The 11,847-nt window shown below is 50.2% G+C and overlaps 1 protein-coding gene across 18 annotated transcripts in view; it reads left to right on the forward strand.

Annotated features, from left to right (window-relative positions):
* The window catches only part of TBC1D16 (TBC1 domain family member 16), a 41,851-nt gene extending 30,517 nt beyond the window's left edge, over nucleotides 1-11,334 (forward strand). For 12 of the 18 annotated variants that reach the window (XM_065563788.1, XM_065563790.1, XM_005283004.5 and 9 more), the window contains 9 exons: nucleotides 1,757-1,954; nucleotides 2,822-2,969; nucleotides 3,965-4,132; nucleotides 4,813-4,961; nucleotides 5,358-5,492; nucleotides 6,680-6,866; nucleotides 8,458-8,637; nucleotides 9,603-9,749; nucleotides 10,547-11,334. In XM_065563788.1, coding sequence (XP_065419860.1) covers nucleotides 1,757-1,954; nucleotides 2,822-2,969; nucleotides 3,965-4,132; nucleotides 4,813-4,961; nucleotides 5,358-5,492; nucleotides 6,680-6,866; nucleotides 8,458-8,637; nucleotides 9,603-9,749; nucleotides 10,547-10,792 — 1,558 coding nt within the window. In that variant the 3' untranslated portion in view covers nucleotides 10,793-11,334. The remainder of the gene's footprint in view (nucleotides 1-1,756; nucleotides 1,955-2,821; nucleotides 2,970-3,964; nucleotides 4,133-4,812; nucleotides 4,962-5,357; nucleotides 5,493-6,679; nucleotides 6,867-8,457; nucleotides 8,638-9,602; nucleotides 9,750-10,546) is intronic. The other 6 variants (XM_065563785.1, XM_005283005.5, XM_065563794.1 and 3 more) reach the window with 1 other exon arrangement.
* Nucleotides 11,335-11,847: the final 513 nt, after the last annotated feature.

The raw sequence follows: 11,847 nt of genomic DNA on the forward strand, positions 1-11,847 counted from the left end.
TGTTACTTCTGTTTGGAACCCTCTCTCCAGGAGTGTTGCGCTGCAGAACATACGTGAACGAAGTAGGAAAGCTCACTCGTCTGGCTAAGAGAGAACCGATTTTATTCTGTAGCCTTATTTAAATACAAGACGAGCGAAGAAGCTGTGGATTGATTTCCTGCGTGTGGGCACTGAGGTTTCGAGCCATACGGTTGAACTAGGTTGCTCATTAGGACTCTGTTCAAAACTGAACCCACCGCTAACTGAGCTGTCCAAAGACCTGTGCATTGGAATGCAGCGACCTGACCCACTGGTGGCTGGCGACAGTAAGGCTCGTCCAGTGGCCCCTGTGTAAGGAGCAGTGGAGCTGGGCTTGGGAAGCGGACTGATGGGCTGTACTGCAGAGGCCTGCTGAGTGTGTGATTTTTTTCAGCGTTCAGCGCCTACATTGTTAGATAAGCGGATTAGAAAACATTGCATTAAGTGGCATGGCAGGGGGCTGGCTTTATACCTGCCACTTGCCTTGTTTTGCAAACCATGATTTCACAGTGGAACCCATTCAGGGGCCCCCTCAAAGACTGTTCAGATGTATTGGCCTTTTTAAGAGCCAAGGGGTCACAGCTTCAGATTCACTTAATTCCCAGCAATGATGTTTTTCTTTGGGGCTGGGCTGGATCGGGGGTGGGGGATAGTTAATCTACACCCAGGCTGTCCTTTAGGCCAAATACATTGTTGACTCAGCTAGCCTCTTAGCTTGTGAGAAAGCATAGTCTGACTCACTTTCTCCACTATGAATTGGGTTAAAGGGCTTGTCTGTAAGTTACCACTTCACTAGCCAAAGTTTCAAGCATGGACGTGGAAACCATTTTCCAAAGTCTGCATACATGAAACTAGGCTTGGTGGGCCCCCTTGTAAGTGGGTAGCAGGAAATGTGCCCTAAGCGAGGGAGGCACTGCCCCAGAGTTGTATGTATTCGTTACTTTTTTTTTTCCTCTTCATCATCATTCTGGCTACAGAGAAAACATAACAAATGAGCTCTCCAGTCAGTGATGTCTTCTCAGTGTGCCCACAGATCCTGTCCCAGTCAGGGCTCTGGGCAGCTGGACGCTGTGCTGAGGAATTCTCTAGGGCTGTGGGGCAAAATGTCCTTTCCCCCTCAGACCTTATCCGCTCTGTGCTAGTGCAGCTGCTGCAGTCACCTGCCAAGCATCTGTGCCCCGTTACCCGGGATGGAAAAACAGGGGAGCCATCAGCCGCCATGCACAGTGGTATGGGGGCGCTTGCAGATCTGAGTTCCATGACACATGGTGGGGAGGGGAGAAAAGTGCCCCTGGATTGGCTCTACAAACTGCACCTATCATGCTACAGTAGACATCTGCCTCTCCGCAGAGAATGGGCAGGATTTCCCTCCCAAGGGGGTTGAACTGCCTCCATCTCAAAGGGTTAAGCCTCTATCTTAATTTTGCCATTCAATACTGCTGTATTCCTGGGAGACATGGACCGTCTCCACCACCTTCCAAAGCCTACATGCTCTTTGAGCACTGGCTGCAAGTAGGGTGGCTCTCCTGGGACTGATCTTCTGGATGATGCACTTTAAAATCCATTCTATTTGGAGTAATATTTAGTGATTTCTCAGCACTGCATAGTGTTCTGACTTCATAGCTCTGTTAGCAAAAGCAATTTGTCTGCCAAGAGAGACTGAAGTTACTGTCAAGTGATTGCAGAACCTAGATCTGTGGTTAACATACTGCTGGCTTTGCCCCTCTCTGTCGTGTAGGGAGACATGTGACAATCACATGACCTGTTCAAACAGCTCCACTTCCAGCCTTGACACCAGTGCCCAATTCCAGGAGAATAACAGGCAAGCTCAGAACACCAGATGGGACGAACAGCAGAAGGTGTTTGCCCTGGAGCAGATCTGTGGGGTCTTCAGAGTGGACCTTGGACAAATGAGGTCCCTTCGCCTTTTCTTTAGGTAAGAAATGTAGTTCTTGATCTTCTATCCTTGTTGTTGCCTCCGCCCGTTACAGTGACGTGTGTGTGTGTGTGTGTGTGTGTGTGTGTGTGTGTGACTTGTCAGGTTAGTGGGAGCTAGGTTGTCTGGAGACCAATTGTTTCAGAAAATTTCTTCTGGAGCCTTTCTCCAGCAGTGTTCTCCATCTGAATCCAAGTGGCAGCCTGCTGAACTACCTTACCTCCATGCAGAATCCTTTCTGGCCCTTTAGGAAATCTCTGAAGGTGCCCAGGGCTGGTCTTACCTGTCTACAGAAGATCAAGAATAGCTTGAGAGTGAGGGAACAGCTATCTCTTCAGTACCTCCCCTCCCCCATCTCCTCTGTGCTCTCACTTCTCTTCCCTCTTCTGTCTTCTTCCTAATTATAAATGCGTGGCTTTTCTCTCCCCAAGCCCTTTGTGTTGGACCCTCAGAGGGTGTCATTTGCAACCAGAGTTCCCCCATCCCTAAGAGCCAGCTCTGTGCATACTGTCCGAGTGTTCCTAGACTGGGTTCTGTCCCCTAGCACCTGGCAGGAATTTAGTTCCTTCATGTAGTCAGTGTTTTGAACTGAAAGGGGAAGGGTTGGGAGCAATGCTACCAGGTATAGACAGAGTCACTCTTTAACGGTCGAGGGCACAGAACATCCCCTGCTGTCACTGGGGCCACATGAAACCTCATTCCCTATGCTGCAGAAACATTCTGCCTCTGTCAGCAAGAGGCAACTGGGTGTGTTTGCTCTGCGTTGTTTCCTAGTCTAGCCTGCTGTCCACCCTCACCCCAAGTTCTCGTGGGGCATAAAACCAGCTCTTAAATGTGCGTTGTTCTCCCCCTTTGATTGCCCTTCAGCGATGAGGCATGCACCAGTGGGCAGTTGGTTGTTGCTAGCAGGGAGAGTCAATACAAGATCTTCCACTTTCACCATGGTGGCCTGGATAAACTGTCTGAGGTGTTTCAGCAATGGAAATACTGCACGGAGACCCATCTCAAAGACCAGGTAACCAAGCAAGGCCTAGTAAGGCAGAGATGTCCCAAAAGATGGAGGGTCTATCTGTGAGACCTCTGTTATTAGGCAGGGGTGGGCTAGGGCTGATTAAAGTGGTGTATTAATGCAACAAACCCATTGTTGCTTTCTGGCGTACTTGGACAATTTTAGGAGATGAAAGTGCAGACCAAATGGCCACTCGCTGATGCACACGTCTGTTCTAGGGGGAACGATTATCCAAAAGGCTTGCTTAGGTGTCTGCCTTCCTAGAGGCCATAGCTAGATGGGCTGGTGGTGTTAGGCCACTAGATGGCTGGGAGATCAGCAATATTCGATCGGCAGTTCCGTGCTTCTCCCATCCATTTTGTGAAGCCGGGCACGCTGCATTTGAAAATAGTGTTTTGACAAGTCACCTTGCCATATTTTGCTCAATCTACATACAAATGTGATAAGAGCTCTTTAATTATCTGTTTAAGATGGTGTATGTGCTTATTAGAAAGTGATTTTTAAATTCCTTCCTTCTCACTGGGCCCCCTGCTGCTTGCCTTATTACAGTAGCATGGGCTCACTTTTGCAGTGAGCAACCTTTGATTTTTAAATTAAATGTCAGCTGCAGTTTCGCACTGGGATCATGAGTGCCCTTAGCGAGAGCCTGGCAGTGCAGCTCTGGCTTGCCTAACAGCAGCCCTTTGTCTGGCCAATCATATGTAATTTATCGCAGCCATTCCTGGCAGAGTGAAGTTTTGCTGTAAGCAGCATTAATTCGGGATACGGTTGGGGGAGGAGTGGAAAGAAACTGTTTTTCTAAGTGAAGCTGTTTTGTAGCTCTCTGATTTTTAATGGCTCCAATTACTCTTGCTGTTTTAATGGCTGGTGTTGTACAGAAACTCCCCCTCCCTCCTGAACGTCGGGTCTTGGCTTTAATCCTAAGGGAGCTGTGCTAACGGGGTCTCCTGCTTTAAAGCATTTGGTTTAGGAACTTTGCTGTGGTTCTGTCTCCCATTCAGCAGCTCACTGATGAGAAGACATGCATGCAGTTCTCAATCCGCCGCCCCAAGCTGCCGTCCTCCGAGACACATCCAGAGGAGAACACGTACAAGCGTCTCGATGTCACTGCCTGGCTCAATCACCTGAATGAATCTGGACAGGTGGAAGAGGAGTACAAGCTGCGCAAGGTGAGGGGTTTGGCAGCTGCTGCCTTGGTCTGCTTGCTCTTTTCTTCGAGGAAAGAAGCTGAAGCAGTTTGCGTTGTGCTGTGGCAGGCACTGGTTATCTTTATACTGTGAGACTATTATTTAGTGCTTGGTTGGAGATGTCGCTGGGACTGCAGTCAGGTCAGCTAGAGGCAAAATAATGGAACATCTTTCTGAGCAGAGAAGGTTTGCTGTCCTGCCTCTGCCTTCTGCCTGCTGGAGTAAGTGGACTAGTGTCCAATCCCAGACATGCTTGTACAATGCAGTGTGAACAAACCAAAGAAAGCAATCAAGGCTCCTGTGTAAAGTAATTCAAGGGTTTGGGGGAGTACTGTGTCCAACTCCTTAGAGAAAAGTGTGCAGAGAAATGCAGCGTCTCCAGGATTGGGGATTAAGCTGTGACATGAGAGCGACACGTTAATCGTAGAGCTGCTCCGGGGGTGGGGTATTGACATTGAAATGAGCCCGATTTGTGTCTCGTATGGGAATAGAAGGCCAGTGCTTTCCCTCTAAACATGTGCAAATTGCAGGATTTTGAATCAAGGCATCACTTGTCTGGCGGCTTTGCTGCTCTCTCCTCAGTGCAAGGGCTAGTGGTTTCTCAATGCAGTGTTTGGAAATTTAAAAATGGTATTTGTTGCCACTTTTGCACCTTCCTCCAGGCCATTTTCTTTGGCGGGATTGATGTGTCTATCCGAGGTGAGGTCTGGCCCTTCATGCTGCGGTACTACAGCCACGAGTCCACGTCGGAGGAGAGAGAGGCGCTGAGGGTGCAGAAGAGGAGGGAATACTTTGAGATCCAGCAGAAGAGGTGACCAGGGAGAGGCTCCACCTTACTCTTCTCATCTCTCTGATCCTGATCAAAAATGTACCAATACTGAATGACAGCCCTGCCCTGCTAGGGAGGCATGACTAAGAGTGATGGGTAAAGGGAACTTTCTGAGCACATGGAGCTGGTGCCATCTCGTTCGTGTCAGGTCATTCGAATTCTTTGACGCAAGCTTGCCCAAAGCGGCCGTTGTAATCGCCTGGGCATTGCTCAGATGAGCAGCTGCTCCAGGCAGACTTGGCAGTGGTGAGAGATGTCTGGAGAGGGAGGGACCGGTCTCTGCCCCCAATGTAATGCCCAGAGTCTTTCCAGATTGGGCCCTTTATTCCTTGTTCACTTGGGGCTGTCCGGTGCACTCAGTTGCTGCTTAATTTTCAGGCTTTCGATGACTCCAGATGAACACAAAGAGTTTTGGCGTAACGTGCAGTTCACGGTTGACAAAGACGTGGTGAGGACTGACCGCAGCAACCAGTTCTTCCGCGGCGAGGGCAACCCAAATGTGGAAACCATGAGGTGACGCTGCTTTAAGCTGGACAATCTCTTTCCCCAGCACCCTAAGGAAGGAACCCTACTGACTATGGGGAAAACTCTGTAAGGAGCTCTGTAGCCTAGGGAGAGCGGCTTCGAAGCACCTGCCTTGGGAGTGCTAAGGGATACCATGTGTAGGGCAACCTACCCCCAGTAATGCACATGGGGCCCCATTCAACCCCGTCCCTGCTTCCCCGCCCCTCCCACCTCTTTCTGGCTGTGCTGACCCTGCCTAGACCCATTTGGACAGAGAAGCCAAGAGGTGGGAGCTGAAAGGTGAAGGCAGCCTGGGAATTGAGTTGCTGCTGCTGGAGTGTGACAGGAGATTGGATTTTTGTGGGTGGCAGGTTGTGTGCAGTGCCCAGCTTCTCACTGGCCAGGTGGAAGGCTGAGCGCTCTGGTACCTGAGCATCGGCATATGACCCTGTGTATGCCACCCCCTGAACATAGTGGATCTGAGCATCGCAGATGGGCATGGGGGCACCCTTGCCCCTTGGGCTCCTCTGTTCTTTACCACTTCAGCTCCTATTCTGACCTTCTCTCTTTTCCTTTCTCTCTCTCTCTCTCTCTCTCTCTCTCTCTCTCTCTCTCTCACATTGTTGCTGCACACGTATGCCCTCATGCGCTCCCATTCTCTGTCACCCCACAGCTGCGTGGGGCAAGGAGTCTCTGTCCGCTGGAGTTTTCTTGGAGCCAGGCCAGGAGTGCTTTCACAGCTGAGCCTCTTCATGTTGCTTTCCCCATCCTGAATGCGCCTCTCCTCTGTCCCGCCTCTCTAATGTCACCAGCCCCCAGCTTGAGAAATGGGGGCTCAATGAGTTCTGCCTAGATTCTGATTTCTGATTACTGTCCGCTAACCAGAGACCTCTTCTGAACCAGCCCAAGATAACCTAATCCCCTAGGTCTGTGCCCTAGACATGGTGCTTTCACTAGAAAAGCACGCCACAGACACCATTAGATGCATCTGTATGGGATGCCATGTCTTGTTGCACTGCTAGGGTCATTTGTTTTCCAGATTCCAGTTGTGTCCTTAAACGGCAAGAGATTTATTGATCTTTTACATCTTGTCTGACTCCATATGTGGGTTGGGGGTAGAAAGGGGAGGGTGATGGAGGTCAGCTGTGCCTGGCACCCCCTGGATCTCACCCTCTCCTATTGAATGTCTCCTCTAGGAGAATCTTGCTGAACTATGCAGTGTATAACCCTACCATTGGCTACTCCCAGGGGATGTCCGACCTGGTTGCCCCCATTCTGGCAGAGGTCCTGGATGAGTCAGACACTTTCTGGTGCTTCGTGGGTTTGATGCAGAACACTATCTTCATCAGTTCCCCCCGGGATGAAGATATGGAGAAACAACTGGTGAGCTCTGAGCAGTGGGCTCTCTTTGTTCCCTTCCTGAACGTCCTCCGAGCCTCCTCAAAAAATGCCATAAAACAAATACCCAAAACCCATTAGCTAGGCAGCTACTGTGGCTCCCAGCATGCCAAGCCATATTCCAGGGAGAGTAAATGCACAGAGGGTGACAGGCACCCTGGGTGAACCAACCTGAGTTAGTGGCAACTATTAACAGGATGTTGTAAGATGAAAAAATATTTTTAAAATCCCAGATTCCTTGTAAACCATAAATGGTTCTTAATTTATCTTTTACACTCTAATATACTCTGCTCTGGGGCTACAGGTCGCTTACCCTTTGCACTTCACTCAGCTTGGACAATGGAAACCCACCAATCCGCTTCACTTCCTGGTTCCGGGATGGTAGCATAATTAGACTCATAGACTTTAAGGTCAGAAGGGACCAGTATGATCATCTAGTCTGACCTCCCGCATGATGCAGGCCACAAAAGCTGACCCACCCCCTTTCCCTTGACTCAGCTGTTGAAGTCCCCAAATCCTGTGATTTAAGGACTTCAAGTCGCAGAGAATCCTCCAGCTAGCGACCCATGCTGCGGAGGAAGGCGAAAAACCTCCAGGGCCTCTGCCAATCTACCCTGGAGGAAAATTCCTTCCCGACCCCAAATATGGCGATCAGTAGAACCCCGAGCATGCAGGCAAGATTCTCCAGCCAGACCCTCATTGACCATTGATATTGTTTACCAGCGATGGCACGCTGTTGATTAATTGACTAAAATCACGTTTAATTCTGCAGCATTCAGGTTTCAAACATGGCAGAAGAAAGATTCAGTGCAAATCGTAAACTTTCTCACTGGCAACTTGTTTTAAATCTACCAGGAAAACATTTTTTAACTTGAAGGTTTATTTTTATTTATTTATTTTTTATTTTTTATTTTTTTACAAAAATTTAGGTGTTGGGCCTAATCTGTATAATGGTTCATTTTGAGAACAAGAGCCTCCGGACACCTCTGACTGCAGAGGGAATGCTGAATCCTTTCTGGTTAGCGTCCTGGGCAGTCCCACCATTTCTCTCCCAAACCCAAGGTGTGACGTCCTGGTCACCATGGCACCATTCAGCTTCCATCTCACTGGTCCAGACTTCTCTGGCAGTGACTGGGGACATGTGACAGCTCCAGGCTTCGCTAACATGCTGAATGGGTTAATTTTGCAAAGTCACTTTCTCAGCGTTTAGTCTCAGCTAAAAGAAGCTACCAAAACCAGCCCCTCCTTCCTGGGTTTCCAGCTCCAAGCTCTCTGCCTCAGCCCAGCTCCCAGGCTTCCTTTTCATTAGCATCATTAAGATAAAACCTGTCATGGAGATTTTCTTCTCTCTCTGCTCTTCCTTCCTAAACTTCCACAGTGGCCTCAAGCCCCTGTCTCCACTGACAGCATAAGCAAGTCTGGCCTGTAACAGCAAACGTGGAGGGGAAAGGATGGGGCCTGGTTCCAGTGACTCCAGTGGGAAGGCATAAGCTGCTGCTGTGCTCACGGGATGGGGGTGCCAGGGAGTGTCCAGGCCTGTGAGGTCGTGGCTCCACTGAATGACATGTGTTTTCAGATGTACCTACGAGAGCTGTTGCGACTCATGCACCTGCGCTTCTATCAGCACCTCGTCTCCCTGGGGGAGGATGGCTTGCAGATGCTTTTCTGTCATCGGTGGATCCTCCTCTGTTTTAAACGCGAGTTTCCGGATGCTGAGGCTTTGCGCATGTGGGAAGCGTGCTGGGCTCATTATCAGGTTAGAGCACAGACGATGGGTGCAGGACATAATGGCGGGAGTGTTCCCTTTGCCGCGTACCACTGGCGTGCTAGACGCTGGGCAGAAAAGGAGCCAGTGTAGGTGTGGCTGCAGGTATCCAGCCTCCCTTCCGCTCCCCCCTCCCCCATCTGACTATGACACACGTAAAGCATGATTTTCCAGTCTTGACAATCTGTTGGGTTGATCCCCTGCCGCTTGCCTCAAAAGTAACTTAAATGAATGCAGATTGCACCCTGATTGGCTCATTACTAGGTTTGTGGGCTGGTCTTGTGGCTGTCACAACTGATCGGTTTGAAGGGTTGCTGCGTCACTGAAAGTTCAGCGCAAACTTTTTTCCTCAAGTCCTGAATTGCGGTTCTGAGGATTTGCAAAGCCTGGTTTCCTGCAAGACTAGCCAGAGGACCAAGTGGCAGGGAGAGCACGAAACTGAGCTCCTCTCTGTCCCTGTCCTGGGAGCGAGGACCCTGACAGCTGGACTGCTTTCTTCAGCAGGCTGCATGACGGGGTGTTCGTTTCTGTATTGACCTGCAGGGGGGAGGGGCAGGGCATGTGTGTGAGAGGGACGGGGGGTTTAGGGGAGTATCTGCCTAAGGGGACTGTTCCTCCTGGACTGTCACGTGCCATCTGGAAGAGAACTCACCAGGCAAGCGGTGACAGAGTGGTGACAACTCCACAAGCCTCACTCCTAGCATCAGGACTGTGGGGCTTGTTGGGTGCTGGTTGGTGGTGCGGTCATGTGACTGTCACCCCTGTATTACCTCTCAGTGGTCCATGATGCATTCTTCCCCTTTCCCTCTGTGCAGAAACCAAGCCAGCATTGAGAGAGCAAACGGTGCTCCTTTGGGAAAGAGGAGTCTCTCCGTGTGGAGCTGGCGGGAGCTCTAGTTTAGTCAGTCCTCCACCTTCCCCTCCTGTAATCCCCAACTCCTGCTTTCTCCTTGCAGACGGACTATTTCCACCTCTTTATCTGTGTGGCCATCGTGGTGATTTACGGCGATGATGTCATTGAGCAGCAGCTGGCCACTGACCAGATGCTGCTGCATTTCGGTAACCTGGCCATGCACATGAATGGGGAACTTGTACTCAGGAAGGTAAATGCCAACGTGCTGACGGCAGCCACAGAGACGTGTCAGCCTTTCAGGAGCACCAGGGGTTGACACTACAGCTTTCTCCCATTCCCTCATGTCCTTCCCCTCGCCCTGCAAGACTTGCAGATGTTGAGGGTGGGATGGTAGGGTTAGCTTGGAGTCCATCCTTAGGCTGCACTTGTTGGGAGTCCAGTGATCGTTTCAGGGGGTCTGCGAGGCACTAGCCCTGTACAAGAGAGCGTAATTAACACAAACTCAAGGGTGTAGAAATGGGGGCCCTGCTGCTCAGCTTGGTGTCCTGGCTCCCAGTCCAGGAGTGACAGCAGATCGCCTGACACTGATGGGGGAGGGGTCAGGTCAGTTCCTAGTGATCAGCCAACAGCAACACAGTTGGGACTAATTACCCTCCCGCCCCCACGCATCCATCCCCCGCTGTTGGCAGCTTCAGCAGAAAGGCTGGGGAGTCCCTCCGCGCAGGGCTGAGGCAGGGCGGCAGGCAGGATGAGGGAGACTTGCACTGCACTGTGATTAACGACAGTATTTCAGCATCCAGGGCCAGGAGCCTGGTGCTGCTAACGAAGCCTGAATTCCTAGGCTGGAAACTCTCCCTAAGCCTCATTTAGCTTTCGTGCATGAGCCTAGGATTTGTGTTCCTCTCATGGCCGGGTTATTGTAGATCTTGAAAATACTTAGCACTTTCAGTGTAGCTTTATGTGAGTGTTACACAGGATGGGCCATTGGGTAGCCCAAGCTCTGGCTGTCTGTCTAATGGGTTATATCCTTCTTCTCTCCCACGCCAGGCTAGGAGTTTGCTTTATCAGTTTCGCTTGTTACCCCGGGTCCCCTGTAGCCTGCATGACCTGTGTAAGCTGTGTGGGACTGGCATGTGGGACAGTGGCTACATCCCTGCTGTGGAGTGTTCTGGACACCACCCTGAATCTGAGAGCTGTCCTTACGGGGGGATGGTGGAAGTGCCTTCTCCCAAACCAGGAACTGAAGGCAAGAGGGGACCGAAAACACGGGAGGTCTTTGCTTTCCGCAAATAGCTCCCGCTGAAGATGGGGAGGCAGCGAGAAAAATGGGCTCGTTTGGAAAGGCGAGGTTGAGTACATGGAAAGAAAAAATGAAGTGGAAGTTTATCAAGACTCCTGAGAAGGCAGATGGGAGGAGAATGGAGATACTTCACAACAGGAAGCAAATTCCATTGCACTGAGTCCTGGAACCCGAATGAAACTTAACAAACCAGGAACAGTATCCGTGTGTCTCTTCGTTGGGTTTGGTTTTATGTGCAGAATGTGAAGTATTTATAGATTTCCCAAGGCTCTGCCCATTGGATCAGAATCACTAGCAGCCAAGAACTTTCTCACTCATTGCTAGGAAACCAGAACGCTAAAGAGAACCGAGTGCAACCAGTAACATTTGTGGGAAGAGTAGCGAGAGCAGAGCCCTGGCGCAACCTCACTCGGACATCCCTCCATCCTGAACATACATACTTTGCTTCAACCAAAACACACAACTCAGTGGCTTCTGTTTAAATCCATGATTATCACTTTGAATATATCTGCCAAAAAATAAAATTGCAAACTTTTGGGATTGTGGGGTAGGTATTTCATTGGTCAGTGTTGTGGGACCAGTCACCCAGAGATCTTTGTTTTGCAAAGGCAAACTTGAGTGATCTTCCATCTGTCCTGAATCCATTCTGCTGTAGGTCTTGCAAGCACTGCTTGTCTGTATTCTGAGTATGTCACAGTTATCTTTCCAAGGGTTCACTTCCTTGTCCATCACATTCTTCAGCAAAACTTCTTCCTCGTTCTGATAGTTGCAGACTAGAGACATTGGCTTTTAAACATCTGTTTCCAGTGTGTCTGGCCCCAGGTATCTGCAGGTTTCCAGGTGGGCTCATGTGCTTCTGCACCCCCCAATTGTTTTATGTCCATATCCCGGTCGTCACTGTGGGCTGCAACACCCTCTCTAGGTGGGCGTTTTGTACGCCAGCTGGTGCACGTGAGGTACTCCGTTTCTTCAGAGTGAAAAGTGAAACAAACCGCAGTGCAGCAGCCTGTGCTCAGGTCCGTCTTTGCCGTCAGTTTTTGATTCAGTT

This window comes from Chrysemys picta, chromosome 12 (assembly GCF_011386835.1).
Source record: "Chrysemys picta bellii isolate R12L10 chromosome 12, ASM1138683v2, whole genome shotgun sequence".
In the NCBI taxonomy this organism is placed as follows: Eukaryota; Metazoa; Chordata; order Testudines; family Emydidae; genus Chrysemys; species Chrysemys picta.